Source organism: Nyctibius grandis, chromosome 10 (assembly GCF_013368605.1).
Source record: "Nyctibius grandis isolate bNycGra1 chromosome 10, bNycGra1.pri, whole genome shotgun sequence".
In the NCBI taxonomy this organism is placed as follows: domain Eukaryota; kingdom Metazoa; phylum Chordata; class Aves; order Nyctibiiformes; family Nyctibiidae; genus Nyctibius; species Nyctibius grandis.
This window is the reverse complement of record NC_090667.1, coordinates 18,427,883-18,445,198: the sequence shown is the minus strand read 5'-3', so window position 1 is coordinate 18,445,198 and position 17,316 is coordinate 18,427,883. Positions and strand designations below refer to the sequence as shown.

The 17,316-nt window shown below is 37.6% G+C and overlaps 1 protein-coding gene across 3 annotated transcripts in view; it reads left to right on the top strand.

Annotated features, from left to right (window-relative positions):
• Nucleotides 1-16,512, top strand: part of NISCH (nischarin) — a 30,829-nt gene extending 14,317 nt beyond the window's left edge. Inside the window, exons 7-21 of one of the 3 annotated variants that reach the window (XM_068408978.1) lie at nt 725-820; nt 1,399-1,551; nt 2,836-2,904; nt 3,329-3,514; nt 3,722-3,850; nt 4,306-4,419; nt 5,249-5,357; nt 7,500-7,621; nt 8,519-8,574; nt 9,070-10,386; nt 10,819-10,993; nt 12,236-12,389; nt 12,646-12,774; nt 13,727-13,888; nt 15,119-16,512. In XM_068408978.1, the coding sequence (XP_068265079.1) occupies nt 725-820; nt 1,399-1,551; nt 2,836-2,904; nt 3,329-3,514; nt 3,722-3,850; nt 4,306-4,419; nt 5,249-5,357; nt 7,500-7,621; nt 8,519-8,574; nt 9,070-10,386; nt 10,819-10,993; nt 12,236-12,389; nt 12,646-12,774; nt 13,727-13,888; nt 15,119-15,747 (3,600 nt within the window). In that variant the 3' untranslated portion in view covers nt 15,748-16,512. Of the gene's footprint in view, nt 1-724; nt 821-1,398; nt 1,552-2,835; nt 2,905-3,328; nt 3,515-3,721; nt 3,851-4,305; nt 4,420-5,248; nt 5,366-7,499; nt 7,622-8,518; nt 8,575-9,069; nt 10,387-10,818; nt 10,994-12,235; nt 12,390-12,645; nt 12,775-13,726; nt 13,889-15,118 lie in introns of those variants that run through there. The other 2 variants (XM_068408979.1, XM_068408981.1) reach the window with 2 other exon arrangements.
• Nucleotides 16,513-17,316: the final 804 nt, after the last annotated feature.

The window sequence follows — 17,316 nt, the reverse complement described above, 5'->3', positions numbered from 1 at the left end:
CACCAGACTGACATTTTCTCCTAGTAGTAAACACTGTCCAAAAGTTAACCGTGGTAATCTGGAAAGACTTTTTTCAAGGGTGGCAGGAGCTCTGTCTGTCTGTTTAGTGGGGTTGCCCTGATACACCAGCAAATGTGCCAGTTGCCATCTACAGAGAAGGACCCGATTGCTGGACAGAGGCTGTAGCAGACCTTTGGTGGCGTTGTTCCAAATTGAGTTGCAGAAAAAAGACTTTGTAATCTTAAACTTAGTCTGTGTAATTAGCTCACCAGTGTATTAAATGCTTAGATTAGCATCCTCACTTCCTAGGCATTTCTTATTTACAATGAAGAACATATGATACCTACATAAATGTGTCTGCAGGTAGAGCTATAGCTTGAGATGTCTCTCTTTTTGGTAACAGTAAAATACGGAGCCCTATTAAACTGCCTGAGTAGTTTCACCTTGAATACATAAGGCTGGTAGAAGGTCAGTGGAGAAGAAGCTTTGTTCAAATAAAAGTTTGAATTTCATTTTTCTGTAGTCGTGTCTCTAATTTCTTGCTTTAGCTTTGCCAAATGTTGCTATTTCTGACCTGATAATCTCAGGAGATTTTAAGGGAGTGCTGTAACTACTTTCTAGATTAGTAGAGAATCTGCTATTGAAGCTTTTAGCTGCCTCTTCCATGTCTCTCATTTGTATGTTCTAGCATTTCTGACTTTAACTTTTTTTTTTATTTAAATAGATCAGCCATTGTGGGGGAAAGCTTATCAAAGGGCTGACTTCATCAAAACATACGCTGGCCACAATGAGTGTTCGATTTTCAGCAACATCAATGAAGGTAAGAGTGAATTCTTACTTCTGGTGAGTGTTCAAAGCACATGCAAAGATAAAGTGCACATTGTGGAAATATCCATTTGGAGTCCCTGTACTCTTCTGTACTGCCTGTTGCAGGTTCTGCTTTTAAAACCATGGAACTGAAGGGATTTGCTAACCTTTCAGAATCTCAACTTTAATGAGGAAGTGTTTACATGTGTCCCTTCACAGGGATATTTCTGTGATGCTTTTATTGGAATGTGTGTTTCTGTTGTTCATCCAGAACTGAATGCATAGATCTTACTCTTTTCTCTGGACTTTGATTTGGCAAAGGATATCCAGTAGCATAATTTTCACAGTCCCTCTGTTGTTCCCCCACATTCCCCAATCTGGAACAGCTGCTAGTGTTGGAACTCCCTCCCTGTAGATCTAAAATAGTTCTGACCCAGTCAACTTACATTTTAAGACCTACAGCTTTAATCTAAGTGATTATAAAGCTTAGAAGTCTTCCTTACTTACATAAGGTTGTTTGGACTGTTTTCAAAACTATTAGCTTTCACTGAAGATGTAAGCGTAATATTTTAGTGTGCTTGTCTTAAATAGGAAATCCTAGTGCCTGAGGCCTCTGAGTTTGATCAGTGGGAGCCAGAGGGTCCATCTTCAAGTTGTCCAGTGACAGCAGTTATCCCAACTTGGAGAACTTTAACAACTTTGGATATGAGTCACAACAGCATCTCTCAAATTGATGATTCAGTGGTAAGAAATATTTTTTCATTTGTGGACAAAAAGTATGACTAATCTTCTGTGGCACATTACACAGCAGGGATTTTGCATTTGCTTTATGTCTTTTTTTCTGAAGGATTTTCAGTTGCACTTTATGTGATTAGCTACTCAAGTTAATGCTTAGGAGATTTTTTTCTTTTATTACTTTGATATTTTCTTTGCTAAAGGAGAAAAGGTTGTCATTCTGTGCTCTGTAAGCAACACTTCTGTGAATACTGCCTTTTTGAAGCATGCTTTTACTGTTTGCATTGGCCTTAGGCCACTTACAAAAGTCTTTTTTTTTTTTTTAAAAAAAAAGAAAAAAGAACAAAGCACCTCTTGGGCTCAACTTTGGAGCGTTACCAAGGCTGAAGCTTCCTGCATATTTAAAAACCTGTGGCTTGCTGGCAGCCTTCTTGACATCAAAACAATATGAAGACCATGGAAACAAAATTTGGAGTATTTTGCCAGTACCTTAGAATTATGTTTTGTGAATCACTTATTAAGAAAAAAAATGAGCATTCGTCACAAGAACATGTGTCAAATATGAACATAGTTTTTTACTTGACCTGCTCTTGTGAAGCAGGAAACAGTTAAGTCTGTAGCTCAACTAGAGGTCATGGACTTGGAGTTTTCTTGTTCAGGATTTTTTGTGATGTAGACTTAGGGTTCTTTGGGTCTGAGTCAAGGCCTTAACTAGGAGGCAAATCATTGGTGAGATTAGAGTCAAAATAAAGCAGATGCAAATATATTGACGTCAAGATTCAGCATCAAATTCAATATTCGAGCCTTCAAAAATAAAAGGCTTTCTGGGTCAAAGTGCATTTTAGAGAGGTTTGTGTGACCTTGTAATGCTTGGCTAGTATGATCAAAACATGGAAACAAATCACTCAACTTATTCTGGTTTTTGGTACTATTGTCTTTATCCAGGTTTCTGTGTAACATAGATATGCTTGTTTGATTAGACAAACACCTAATAATGAGTTTGATCTATAGTTAGTGAGACTAAACTGGGAGCAACTTATTTGTCTTCAGTGAGAAACCAGCTTTCAAATTAAAACTTAACTCAGAGTAACCTGGTTTTCTTAAGAGCAAGATTCAGCTCTTTTGTTGCACTAGGTCATACAGAATGCTTTTGTAATACCAAAAGCTGAGAAGAGACTGCATTGGGTGATACCTTTCCTTTGCTTGTTGGTCAGCTCATAGTGAAGGAAGTATAGCCCAATTTATAAGCTAAAATGCATTTAACACATGCATTTTTTTTTTCTCCTCTTCTAGAAATTAATTCCAAAGATTGAATTCCTGGATTTAAGTCACAATGGGGTGTCTCTGGTAGAAAATTTACAGGTAAGTGATGTTTTTGAAGGTGTTGGTTCCCCCTCCCCTGACAGCCCAAGACCTTAGAACACAGATTTTCTTGCTTCAGAATTGTTGCTCATCTTCACGGAGAACAGTTTAAGCCCAAATACCTGATCGTTCATAACACCAAGTACTCTTTTTAATGGTGCATTTCTTACTTGCTCTGGATATTTTCATTTCTTTGCCAATACTGACATACAACATTTAGTTCTTAACTAAATTCATTCACTGCCAGCTGTATTTGTGGGTTGGTAAAAATGCAGTTGAAGTTCCCTTTCTACAAGCTTGAACCTGTGTAATGAACAATTTTGTGTCATTTTTTTCTTGTCATTATGAGCCATAATACAATGTCTTTGACGCTGTTTAATTTTAATGAATTGGTGTATGATGTGGATTTTCTGTGCTTTTGTAGCATCTTTACAACCTTGTTCACCTGGACTTATCCTACAACAAGCTTACATCACTGGAAGGTGTTCATACAAAACTGGGAAACATCAAAACTCTGAATTTAGCAGGAAATCAGCTGGAAAGGCTGTGTGGTCTTAACAAACTGTACTCATTAGTCAACTTGGATCTGAGCAACAACAAAATAGAACAGGTAACTGTTGATTTTCAGTGTCAAATTGAATTGTGCTTTAGATCCCAAGCAATTTCTTTTAGTGGGTGAAACTGCAAATACATAAAAGTGACTGTAGCAATTTTTCCTGGTTATTGTATGTATGTAATTTATGCGATAAATGCTCAGTCTGTATGCTCATTTTCATTTAGCCAATCTGTCTTCATCCTTTTATTCAAAACCTTTCAGATTGATGAAGTAAAGAATATAGGAAACCTGCCATGCTTAGAAAAGGTGGTCTTATCCAGCAATCCGTTGAGCATCATCCCTGATTACCGGACCAAAGTACTTGCTCAGTTTGGGGAAAGGGCCTCAGAGGTAAGGCACGGTGCACTTCTTCCTTTGAAGCTGGCCTTTGAAAAAAATCTTTTTTTAAAGCCTGATGAGGAAAGTAGTGCAAATGTTCAAAAAACCTGATGAGTTTTTAGTGTGCATTGGAGAAGATCTTTAGAGAATGAAACCATATTAACATTATTTGACTACGCTCCTGGATCTAAATGAAAGTTTACCCTGTCTTTATTGGGTAACAGTATGTTAATATTGAAACACAGTTGTACTAGAAGGATGTTAAACTTACCAAGCATTTCTGGGTTTGCATTAAATTCATATCATGTTAGAGCAGAGTCTAACGTGATAATTGTTTCTGTGTAACGATTACAAGGATGCATGTAGTTTGCATTAAGCTAAGATAATTTTTGCTTATTATATTAGTAAAAATAAATTGCAGAGCTGACTTGTTTTCAATATTTTTAGATGTTTAACATTTGTTTTAGGTCTGTTTGGATAACATTGTTACCACAGAAAAGGAACTAGACACTGTGGAAGTGCTAAAAGCTATTCAAAAAGCAAAGGAGGTGAAATACAAACTGAGCAACTCTGATAAAAAGGTGAGTTTGGTGCTGTGAGGAGTAGAATATGCTGCGTACAAAGGAAGCTTACAAAATACTGCTACAAGTTAGATCTAAGCGAAATTCATTAAACTTTTCTTAGTGTTAAAGTTTTTATGCTTTCTTTATGCTTTAATGTGGTATGAACTTTTAATGTAGCCTCTTTTTCCTATTTAGCTTTCAATGTAATTTCAGTAATTATCTGACCTTCCTTTTTTTGTGCTGGCCTGGGAGAAAGGAAGTGGGAGGAAAAGATAAAATGACTTAATGGTGTACATGATGAATATGCAGTTGACCTTTACAGCCATATTTTACATCTTACCCAAGTATTGCAGAGGTGTGATTTTACTGCTTGTGTTGCAAAGTACTGAAATGACTTTTCCAAACTTTCTTCTTGTGGGTATTTAGCAGTGAGAAAGAATCAGAAATCTGAATCCTCTTTGCCTTCTCTCATGTGTGTCTGTTGTGTAGTTAGTTAGTCTTGTTTTGGTAATAAACTTATCAGAACCTGTTCTGTCCCTACAGTGTAGAAATCCTGTTTTCATTTGCTTGTGGTTTGTGAAACTTGCTCTAGTTTTGTCAATACGGTGATTAGTCAGTGATCAGGATGACTTCTCTAAATGAATTCTTAGTGGAATTCCACTTAGTGTGAAAATAGAAACTTCACAGGATGTGACACCGTGCCCCCCCACCAAAAAAAAAAAAAGCTGGCACTAACTTTCCTTTTACTAAAATTGAGAAAGCTTGTGTAGACTTGTTTTAGTTCAGGATCTAATGTGTCCTGTGTATTTAGTTTTTTTCTTTAATCACTGCATACTTTCTTTATTAGATCAGTGAGGACTCCAGGCTCACTGCTGCCACCTCCAAATCAAACTGTTCTTCTCTTACTGTTCGTCCTTCCTCTCCCTCTCTGCCTCGTCCTGTCAGCTCCAGCCAAGGTAATCATGTATGTATCGTGCTGCTGGGCTGAGCCTCTTGGTTCTGCTTTTCTAAGCTGCATTGATATACATGAATATTATGTGCATGGATATAGGGCTTATCAAGACAAAGCAGAAAGAGCTGGTAGTATTGGGTTAGAAAGTGGGAGTTGTATGTATGTGAACTAGCAAAACTGACCTGTTGTTCACTGTAGTGTTAATTACTGTAGTGGAAATTTATGTACAGGACTTCATTTACTGCATCATCCTGCAGAAATCGCCAGCAGAGGACTATGTATCTTTTCCTAGTTTAGATACATGCCTTAATGGAAAACCATGGCATGTATAGACATGTTTTAAAATTGCTTCTCTAACTGTTCTTAGTCTGCAAAATGTAAGCTCAAGCAGCATATGTTCCATTATTGCTTTTTTGCAAGAGCTGCATTTCTGTCAAACCAGAAGGAAGATAGAAAAAGGAGATGATAGAAGACAATTGTGGGATTAGTGTTCTGGCTGAGCCTGTGATTTTAGCACATCTGTTGTGCTCTACAGCACCTGCTAACCTTACCTGAAAGATTTTTACTGTATGTTTCAAATAAGCGTGCCTGTTGCATTAGGAACTTAGAGGAATGGCTTGTCTTTCATCTTCTGCAGGAGCCCATAAGACTGACTTATGTGAATATTAGTTTGTGACTAAGAAGAGATACTTTTTTTTACTTTTGCTTGGTTGAAAACTTAAAGTGCAGTAGGATATGAACAGCGGGAGAAGACTTCATAACCATTTAAAAGAGCAGGGTTTATATTCTCAGTTTGTGGTGGAACAGCTTCCCAACAAATCAGTGGATTGGGGAGAGATGTGCCTTTTCCATAAGGTTCCTTCAGTAGAATCTTGGGGAAGGCTTTTATTAATAGTGGGAAAATGAGGACTAGGACAGGCTATTTCTCAGGTTTAACAACAGAAATTGATTATTTGCTAGATATCTAGTTATCAAGGGTTGTCTTCAACATACTGATTTTGAGAAATCTATTTAAAAAAATGGAAATATGCTAGGCAATTAGTTTCAGTGTTAGACTGTAAATCATGAATAATGGAATTAATTTCCTGATATGCTATTTCTATGAATTGTTTTCTCTGCAGTTTTTCTAGACACCATCTGTTTCCGTAATGTATTATTCAAATTAAATGTCATTGGTAAATGGCTTATGGAAAAAGATTAAATATTTATATAGGAAACAGAAAACCAAAAGTAATGGTGGTGTGTTCTGTTTTTCCTGTCAATTTGAGTTTCCTTCTTGCTAACACAGTATTTTGTTCAAGTAATAAATACCTCTTGTGTTTCCTCTGACTATGAGATGGTTTGATGTAATCTAAAACTTTACCATCAGTCCAGAAAGATACATGCAGGAGTGTTTATGCTGAAGCCAGAAGCATATCCACACTATAAGTCTGTTTATTTGCACATTTATATACTTGAGCTGGCTGGCTGGCTCAGTGGTAATACTGAAAATTGATTTGCTCTTTTGTGCCAGTGTGATGCTGTGAATATCAAACAGGCAAAAAGTCAAATGTCCCTGAGAATGTTGGCTTATATGCACTCATGATAAGTTTTTACTGATGATTCATCTTTGAACTCTTCAAAAAGGTTCCGAATAAGGTCAGAGAATTGTCTTGAGTGGCTTTTGAGGGACCAGACCTTCTGAGTCCAGTTAAAGGTTTTACAGAGATACTATACTTGTTCACTTGAAGCCTCCAGAAATTTTGAGACAATGGTACAAAGTTTACAAAGAGTGCTCTGCTGTGTTTTTGTCAGCTTGGCAATGTTTTGGTAAAAGTAAGGGTTAGTATTAACAAAACTGACTAGTTCTGTTAAAGCTAAATCAGGTGAAGAATTCTTACACTAGAAGTTGAGATTTAAATTGATTATTAGCTTGAAAAACGAGCTTTAGCAGTCTTCAGTGCAACTTTCAGTGCAGTTAAAGATACTTCTGTAATTAGACTGAAATTCTGCCTGCTTTTGTTTTGTCTTGGCTTTATCCTTTAGCTTTAATGACTTATCATCAGATCTTATTATACAATTTTAATTCCACTTGTTTGGCAGATACCATTAGACATTAATCCTGGTTTTACTTCAGGGATTTAAGAGCTGTTTATATTTGTTCTAGAAATAATTCATGAAGAAACAGTCCTAGCCAGCAGTTTTTTGCAATCCAGTGGTTCGACTCCTACAGACCATACAGTTCCCCAGAGATGCTTTGAAATACCAGACTCCAGATGTAAAAATCAGGTAATTGCCATCCTTCTGCTTATTTTATGGTATTTTTAAAAGTGTTTTTGTAAGCTTATTTCTGATATTAAACTTCTGTTACCATAGTAATCCATAGCAAAGTTTTTTTGTTTCTCAGAGCTATTATAATGGAAAAGGATGGTAGCCCCAAATTTGAGTCAAGGGATTGATCCACCTTGTAAATTAAATGCATAATCCAAGTTCACCAGAATTGCAGAGAATTGTTGTCACTATGTCATGATTTTGAGACATTTACCCAGTATTAGTATCACATCATTTAATATCCACTTAGATACTGAGTGCTAGACTTCTGTCTTACCTTATTACAATATCAGTTTTTGGAAGGCAATTCTCTTGCTAGTAGAGTGGAAGAACCTTCTCCCTCTCAATAGGTAATGGCCTTAATTTGTCTCCTTCAAACACCTTCTGTTTGATAACTTCTATATTGTGATTTCATTTGTTATGTTGGAAACGCTCTTCATATGCATGGCTTCAAGGAATGAGGCAGCAAGACTTGAGGGCATCTCTTCCTTTGCTACCAGCGTGGTTGGTTTTTATCAAGTTCCTTTACCTTTTTGCCTCACTTTTCACTACTTCAGTAAAAATTTCCAATGCGCTGAAATGTCTATGGGTCACAGGTTGGATCTGTTCTCAAGTCAGCAGCAGAACTCATTCTTTTTCTGCCTTAATTGAATGCCCAACCTAAAGTAAACAGTGTTTCAGGATCCTCGAAGGATAGCTGTTCAGCTGCCCAGGAGTGCGACAGTCAGGACTTTGCAGTGAGTTGGCTACCTTTAAAAAGCAGGAGCCACATTAACTTTGTTTTTCATGTATGCTGAAGCCTGACACCAGCTCTAAGTAGTTGACAGCTTCCTGATGTTTTAATCTTCTCCTTAGGCACCTGCCTCTCTCTTGGATTCATGCAAAGAGTATGGAAGTGGTCATCATATGTGGTAAGCTAGATATATAAGTTCTGGTTTAAATCACTGTTAGCTTTTGGGTAATAACAGTGGATGTTGCATTTTTAAACCTGGCCTTTAAGGCAAAAGAGTCTCTTTCATTGTATGTTGCCTCTGTTTTTTTTGAACCAAAATCAATTCGTGGTGTAAAGTGTTTTTAACCTCTGAACCCTGGAATGCAGTTGTAGTTTGAAAACCAGGAATAGCTGTATAGTAAAGTGCTTTAGCTCATAAAGATATGCTTATTGGGGGTGGGAAGTGGAAGATGAGTTAAAGATTTTGGTTTTTACTTTCTATAGAATTACACACTACCAGCCTTTAAAATCAATGGCTGTGTGCAGTACAAAGATGCTTTACAAAATTAGACTGACTTAACTGTAGTAACGAGTAAACCTCGAAGTTCTGAGAAGCAGCATTATGAATTATAGGTAGCTATGACTGTTTTTAAACTCAGCCTTGTACTTACTGTGCTTGTTATCTCTCTTGAAGTTTGGATCGTTCAGAGGAAGAACACTCTGCGGTGCCTGGCCACTGTAACACTGTCATCTTGCCTTTTAATTGTATGTCATACACTGCCACAAACCAAGATTTTATCCAGCACCTTTCTGCCTTGATAGTGCAGACTGTGCAGAGATCAGCCCCCTCCTTTACAGAGAATAAAGGAAGCCCTTCGGGTGATTCCAGAACGACAGACAAAGAAGATGGATATTTTCAAATGGGACTTCATGAAGGAGATCAGACTTTAGAGTTCAGCACTGCTTCAGATACTAGTTCATGTGACAACATAGCAGTGGAGAGTGTTGACATAGTCAAAATTCTCTGGAGTTTTTCTATTCACATTCATAAAGGACTCAGGCAGTTTGCTTCCTGTTTGGTTTTGACTGATGATATGCCAGCTGTGTTTGAGATTCCTCATCAGGAATTGAGAGGAAATTGCCAGCACATCCCCTCTGCCTTGAAATTAACGCTGTGTTTTCCATATACTGATCTAACAGAATTTGGCTTTCTCCTGCCAGAAATCTGTTTAACACTGAAGCTGAAAAACAGTGACAACTGCTTGTTTATTGTTTCAGACTCCCAGAATCTTCAAGACTTTTATTCCTGTTTACACACATGTTGCTCTCAACACTACACATCAGTGTTACCAAGCTCCACATTATACTGTGGAAAAGGAAACCTTCAGGAGTTTCTCTGTCAGCTTATGGAATTGAATTGCATTTCAGCAGCAGATGTTGAAATAAAAGGTTGTTTCCCAGCATATATTGTTTATGGGAATAAAACCAATATTCAGAAGATCTTGCATCAACCAGAGTCAGCTGGCGACAACAAAGGATGGTCAAAAAATGTTTTGTGTTCTGCACTTTATTCTTCAGTGTATAAACCTTCTGACCAGGGTCCCTGTGTGGTCCATCCATGTTGGATATTTCTAACACCCCAGCATTTGTACATAGTAAAGGTGGATTTCAGTTTGCTGCCAGGTAAATGGATAGGCACAGAAGAGTTGGGAAGTGTATTTAAGCTGAATAGGATTCCATTAGCATCAATTGTGTTGCATCCGACTCATGGTTCCATCCAGCAGAAGGGTTCATTTTTGGATGGACATGTGCTGGAGTTGCTCGTTGGATACAGATTTGTTACAGCAGTGTTTGTTCTACCTCATGAGAAATTCCACTTCCTAAGAATCTACAGTCTTTTAAGGACACTCCTGCAGGATGTTAAGACTATTATTATTTTCAAAGCTTCAAGCAAATCAGATGCTGTAAGAAATCATGTTGTGGAGGCAGACAACCATGGTCAGTCAGCAAGGTAACAACTCCTGTAAGAGGTCTGTTGCACTGTGCTGGAGTTAATGTGGCCTAGCCAGTGTGTTTGCAGCTGTCATTGTAATTGGTTTTGGCCTGTGGTATTGAAGAAGTACTCTTGTTCTGCTAGTCTGTAGTGTGTGTGAATGGTTGTCCTGGATGGTACCTGCCTACTTCTTTTGTGTCAGTTTTGTTTTGTTGTTGCAACATAAAATGTTATTTACTTCTGGAAGGGGACTTCTGATTTCATGTGCTTGGAGGCTGAGGTCATGGCAGATTGACAGCTATGCTCAAGAGAAATCATTTAAAGTAAACTATTAAGAATAGAAGTTGCCTCTTCCTGACTTCTTAATGAAATATAAAGTATTAATTCTTGTAGGGGAAGAGCTGTGTATTTCCTGAGATTTTGATGTTGTGTTTTCTGGATCTCTTCTAGCTTTTGCAAGCCTCATCTGTTGCTGTCATCTTTATATCCATCTGAATTTCTTATACAGAAGATAACAGAAGACAACCAGATTCCTGTTCACCTTCATGTTTCTGTGTCTCTGCAGTACGTGGCGGGGCTGAAAGGAAATGCCCTAGTTGAGTTTTTTCATGGCAACATTGCAGAGGTATTGTAGCTCGCCTGGGTGTATAAAAAGATGCCTTGTGGCCTTTTAGCACTAGACAGTATTTTAAAATAACTTTCCTGATCAAACTTAAAAACAAGAGTTAGGCTTTGCAAAACCTTTGCAAAACCTAGGCGTTTTGGTCAAAAATCAGTTTGTGTTACTCCATTTTGGGTTCCCCACTACAGCGACTGGGATCCTGCCAGGCATATTTTGCCTTCAGGATCCTTGATGCAGAACAGGAAAGTATATTAGTGTATGTCTTGAAGATATGATTACTCCAGGAATGTTACTGTTTTTTTCTTTAAAGTGGCAAAAGGAAAGAAAATTACTGAAGTGGAATTATTTTGTAATGGTATCTAGCTAAATCAATAAATGTCCTGACTCCTTTGTGTAATATGGGTGGGTGCATGAATGCAACACATGCATGGCTGTAGGTACTCCAGAAACATGAGCAGATAAACCCAATTTCTGAAAAACAGATTTATAGTCTGTGTAGGGAACATCAAATTTAAAAGTACAAATCTTACCTTAAATTTGTGATGTGGCCTTTTGAGTGATAAATCATTGTGGTCTGAGTACAAATGTCAATTGAAAAGCTTATTGAGAAAGAGCCTTTTTTTAATTCCCTTACCTCACTTCCACATCTTCTAAGTAAGGACAAGTTATAAGTTGTGCTTCTCTTGTTACACCAGCAGAAGCTGATAAAGCAAGCAGGTAATTCATTTGAGGATTCAGAGTAAGCTCCTCAAGCTAGAAGCTGGGAAGATTCCTAGTTGGAACAGCAACTGCAGTGGCAAGCTGTGCTTTTGTCCTCTCAAGGATCTTTCAGTCCAACCCCTCTGAAGCATCTGAAGGCTCAGTAGACTTGGTGAGGCCTGGGAGGCACTGCTCATCTGTTCATTAAAAATTTGTCTGCAGTGTCTGTTCTAGAAAGTCTTTCTTGTGCACTAGATGTTTTTTTTTTCTCGTTTTGGGCGGGAAACAAGGAATAATTAGACCGCAACAGAAAAATAATTTTCTTACACAAACACAAGACATTTTCAGTAGACTGCTATTGTATTGACCTCAAAGCTGCTGCATTTAGCAGCTTTGAAGTGAACTTCTGCTCTGTGACTATATCATGTTCAGATGCTTCAGATTTTTGAAATTTTTTCTAGTAGTCTGAAGTTGCCTATAGGATGATGAAACTATCTGAAATATCAAAGTGTACAAGTGATTTATTAAATACAGTTTACATCTTAGGTGGAAAATGAAGAGTTGAGACATCTCCTGTGGTCTTCAGTTCTGTTTTACAAGACTCCCAATGTGGAAGTGATGGCTTGTGTGCTTCTCTCAACGAAAGCTATTTACTTTCTGTTGGATGATTCTTTCATTCATACTGATGAGCACCAGTCAGGTAAGATAGGTATTTTGATCCTTTAATAAGGTTACCGACTTAATCTCTGTCTATGCGTTTGTCTTCAGTTTAAGTACAAGTTTTGGATGATACTCTTACTTGGACCTCCTAGTTGAGGGAGAGACTGGCACAGTTTGCCATATGCAAAGTACTTGCCTGAGACACTTATGTTCAAAAAACAGGGTCTTGTATCATGGCAACACAAAAGATTTCTTTTTTTCTTTTGACTTTTTTATCATATATCCTTTTTCAACAGATTTTTGGAACAAAGAAAACTCAGATTGTGAAAATAGGTCTTTCCACCTCTCTTGCTGCTTTGTGCTAAAGCTTAATGACCTGCAGTCAGTAAATGTTGGCCTGTTTGACCAATACTTCCGAATTACTGGTGAGTACATCTTGTGCTTTCAGGTTTTCCAGTTCTATTTTTTTTGTTTAGTCTTGCCTTAGGTGGATTCCTGTCTTTATTAGTGAGATGGAAGAGTATATTATTTTGCTGCTTTTTCTTCAAAGAAATTAAATTAATGTAACACTGGTGGTGCTGTACCAGAAGGCTTATAATACTGTCTTGCAACATCTTGTAATTGAGGTAACTGGGAAGCTTAATATCAATGAATTAATTGGTCCCACAAGTGCTTTTAAAAATTATCCTGTCTTAATGATACATCAAAAGGGAAATCTAAAGACTTTCTTGTTCTGAAACTTTAGCTTGCAAAAAAGAGTAAGATCAAGGTACTGCCCGTGTTGTGAAATGTATAGTTGATGGTTGACTTTTTGGGTGGAAAATGAGGCCTTAAAGTTTACCAAAGGTGATGATGTCAGCTTAAAATTGAATGGTAGTAACATGGGTAAGGTTTCTGGGCTGATACTTTGCCTCAAAGTCCCACTACATGTGAGCCATACATTCCTGTGTTCTAAATTGTCTTCTCACTGTGTTGGGACCTTGATGCACGGTGGGTAAAATCTCCTTTGTGGAAATAATTTAAAGTGACCTTGCATGTAACAAGTTCAAAAAGAAAACTAAGGGCATTTTTTCTATAAGATAAATTGTATCAATAAGAAGGTGATAATAAGGTTGAATGCCTACAGCAATAGTTGAACAATTACGTTATAAGTGTTCATCATATTTTAAATTAAAAAAATTATATTCTTAATTTTATGAGGGATTTGTAAGGATTTTATTCTTTTCCAAGGATTCAAAACTTTCTGAATAATGATGCGTGTTTTCGTCATAATCCTTGCAAGAAATCTTTTTTGGTGACAGTTGCATGTTGGTTGAAGAAATTGTGATAATGCCACATACAGATGTGTGACTGGTTTATATTCTGTCTTCTCTTCAGGACACTCTGCAGACCATATAGTCACCTGCCTGACAAGAGACAGTTACAACACTCACACCTTCATACAGCAGCTTATGGCAGTTCTGTCATTGCTTGCACGCACGCCTTCACCTGAACCAGTAGATAAAGACTTCTACTCTGAATTTGGGAATAAAAACACAGGTAAGTGGTCTTTTCTACATGTCATGAGTTGTTCAGGCATCATACCTAGGGCATCATCTAAAGTGTACTGATTAAAAACTCTTTTGAGGGAAACTTATGCATTGTTTCCTATTCGATACTTTAACTGAACTCCCTGACTTTAATTGTCTTACGTGTGCCTTATCTGAACAGAATTTTTAAATATAAACAGTCTTGCACATGTGAAGTTGGTGATGGCTTCTTGAGTCCAGCAGAAACAGCACTTCCCATACAGTGTTTTGGAGTGTTGTACTAGTGTAGCTCCCACTGCAAGTTTCAGTCTAACCTATAAAGTCTTGTAAGTCATCAAAGAACAGTGAAGGTAACAAAGTCTGAAGGTCACGTTTTTCCTCACTTGGTCAAATAAAAGAATCCTGTCATTCTGTGAGAATGTAGTGAAGTGAAAACTAGACTTTTTCAAGGTGTTTTAGGTTTAATTCCAATATCAGGCGAAACTTTTTGCTTAGAATTCTCAAGCCAGTTGAAGGCACAAAATAAAATGGCATTTTGCTGAAGAATGATATTGTTACTGTTTTAAGGAGAAGCTGTGTAAGCCCAGAAAGTGCAAGGTTTGATGGGAAGTCAATCTTTTATTAGACCAATTGATTTATGTGAAAAAAGCAGGCATGCTTCCTTCAAACTTTGCTACGCTTTATTTTAGCACTTATAGTGAGGGACTGCAGTGTCACCTCATGCCACTCCAGAACACAGCATGGAGCAGAGGAATGTGCTCATTGAGTAGGGATATAAAAGCAATCCATGTAGAGTAATCTTTTTTCTTTTTTTTTGTTTTAATTTCTGCCTTTTCTCTGTGCTTAAAAGAAGCAGGGATTTTGTTTGTGTTCAGTGACCTGATAATGCTTTGAGTTCAGAACTGGGGAGCGGGAAGAAGGTAGAGGAGGTCAGCTGGTAGGGAGGTGGATAACCTCTGATAAGAGAATTCAGCTGTATTTCTGCTTCTTCATAACCCTGAACTAGTTATGTCATTAGAAATTTGCAAAAAAGTATGTTGGTAATGCAAGAGAGACTACAGTAGAAATCTGCAGTCCAAATAAAATATTCCAGTATTCTACATAAGTAAATCCATATATGAATAGATACAAAACTTGAATTCTTCCAGCTGCAGCTGTCAAAGGTTGTTGCTTATACTAATGCATAAAGAAAGTATTGTATAGTATTAAATGGAAGTATAATAATGTATGTTTCTTGCAGGAAAAATGGAGAATTATGAACTGATTCACTCTAGCAGAGTAAAATTTATTTATCCAAATGAAGAAGAAATTGGGGACCTTGCTTTTCTAGTGGCAGAGAAGATGGATGGTTTGACTAACCTTCAGTCCCTCAACATCCTTCTGTATGTGTTGGCATTTCAAGTAAATCATGTCAAAGGATCTGCCCAAAACACTAGTTCACTTCATTCTAAAACACTTATATTAACCAGCTCTGATTTGTTCCTCTTTGATGAAGATTATATCAGTTACCCACTACCTGAATTTGCTAAGGAACCACCAAAGAGAGATAAGTATCAGCTTGCAGATGGAAGACGAATCCGGGATTTAGACAGAGTACTTATGGGTTATCAGACATATCCACAGGCCCTTACATTTGTGTTTGATGATGTTCAGAATCAGGATCTGATGCAGAATTTAACACTGGATCACTTTGGAGAAACTAATAGTGCCCCAAAGGGAAAAGCTAAACAAGAAGGCAGCAGGAGCAGAGAGATCCAGTGGTACATCTTTATCCCAAGTGCAGAAAGCAGGGAGAAATTAATTTCATTGCTTGCAAGACAATGGGAGATCCTGTGTGGTAGGGAACTGCCTTTGGAACTCACTGGGTAATTATTGCACAGCTAAGTGATTTCAGTGTCTATTATGAAGTAAAGCACAGTGTTTAAATAGATAGCGCCTGTCAAGTTCTGGGTTTTTTTGATAAGGAGCTGACCTGGACTCCCTCCCTAGTGCAGTGAACATTTAATAGTACATAGAAATATTCTGAAGTGTTACTGGGGACTGAACTTCTTGTAAAGTCTATTTTTTATGCAATAGTATATAGTGAAAAAAAGATCATGAGGCATCCTGGGAAACTGTATGGAAAAATTAAGGAGTCAACACTAGATATGCTGTATTCTAGGGCTGTTAAGGTTTCTGCTATTTTTCTGTATATATCAGTCTTGCTGTTCTATACAAATTCTAATGTGTAAATAAGGGTAAATGCTTGTGTATGTTCAAGTGCAATGTTCTTTGTACAAGAAGTATTTTGGGTATGCTGCTAATGCTTATTATTTAATGATCTTACAGTTTTACATATGTTTTTCTTTGAGGCCAAATGTAATTATTTGCTGCCAGTCATGAACTTAGCAGTAAAATTTGAGCCACAAGCAGTTGACAGATTTTCATATGAAATTAGTTTCATGGGCATGCTTCTTCCTTATCCTAGGATGAGGAAGAATTGCCTGTTAAAAATCCACTCAGTATCGTCCATAAAGTGGAAATACCCCACACAGGTGTATTAGCATTTTGTCAGCAAATAATGAATTTGTATCTCTGAACACAAAGTCTCTTTTGCCTATTTTGTGAATACAAATAAAGTGTAATTTGACAGTTTTCTTTTGGCATTGTCTTTATTCAAGTTTATCTTGTGTTTGCAGGATACCATATGGCAGTTCAGCAGCACATATTGTGTGCCTAGAGTGTATTGTAAAGTATGAAATACGCAGCAAGATGAAAGAAAATAGTTTGTTCTACTATAGCAAGTCTGTACTGGTCCAGAAAGAGAGCAGAGTCATGGAAACTGAGGATCTGCAGCTTCTAAACACAATTTAAGGAGGATTTATTTCAAGTACTTTTGCTTTTTCATCAAATGTTAGAGTTTTGCTTTCCAAGCTGTCATCTTTAACTTGAGTATTACCATACCCAACAAGTTTTAGCTTCCCCCATGACAGTTAAAGCCCTGCTCACTGTTATGAAGACAAATACTGAGACTTTGACAAAAGACTGTCCTGTGTCCACTGGGATTAAGAAGGGAAGGGCAGTTTTGATACGTATGTGCCAGCTGATGTTGTTTAAAACTGGTGCCTCTTAACACATAGAAAAACCTGGGCTGGAAGAGACTCTGGAGGTCCAACAGTCAAGTTTAAAACAGGGCAAACTTCAAACAGATTGCTCCGGGCCTGTTTTGAGTTTTCTCTGAGAATGGCAAGTCCACAGTGGCACTGGGAATTTTGGTGGTTCTGTGGAGTATTTTCCCATGCTGATGGGGAGCTTGGCTGTGCTGTTTGGGTTCCAGAGGCAAGGAGTGTTGCAGTCAGTGCAAGGATGGCAGACACAGGCAGCCAAAGTCAAATTATATTGCAGGATGCAGTGGAGTTCCCTAAGCAACCAAAGAGGTGAGGAGCATTACTTGAGTGC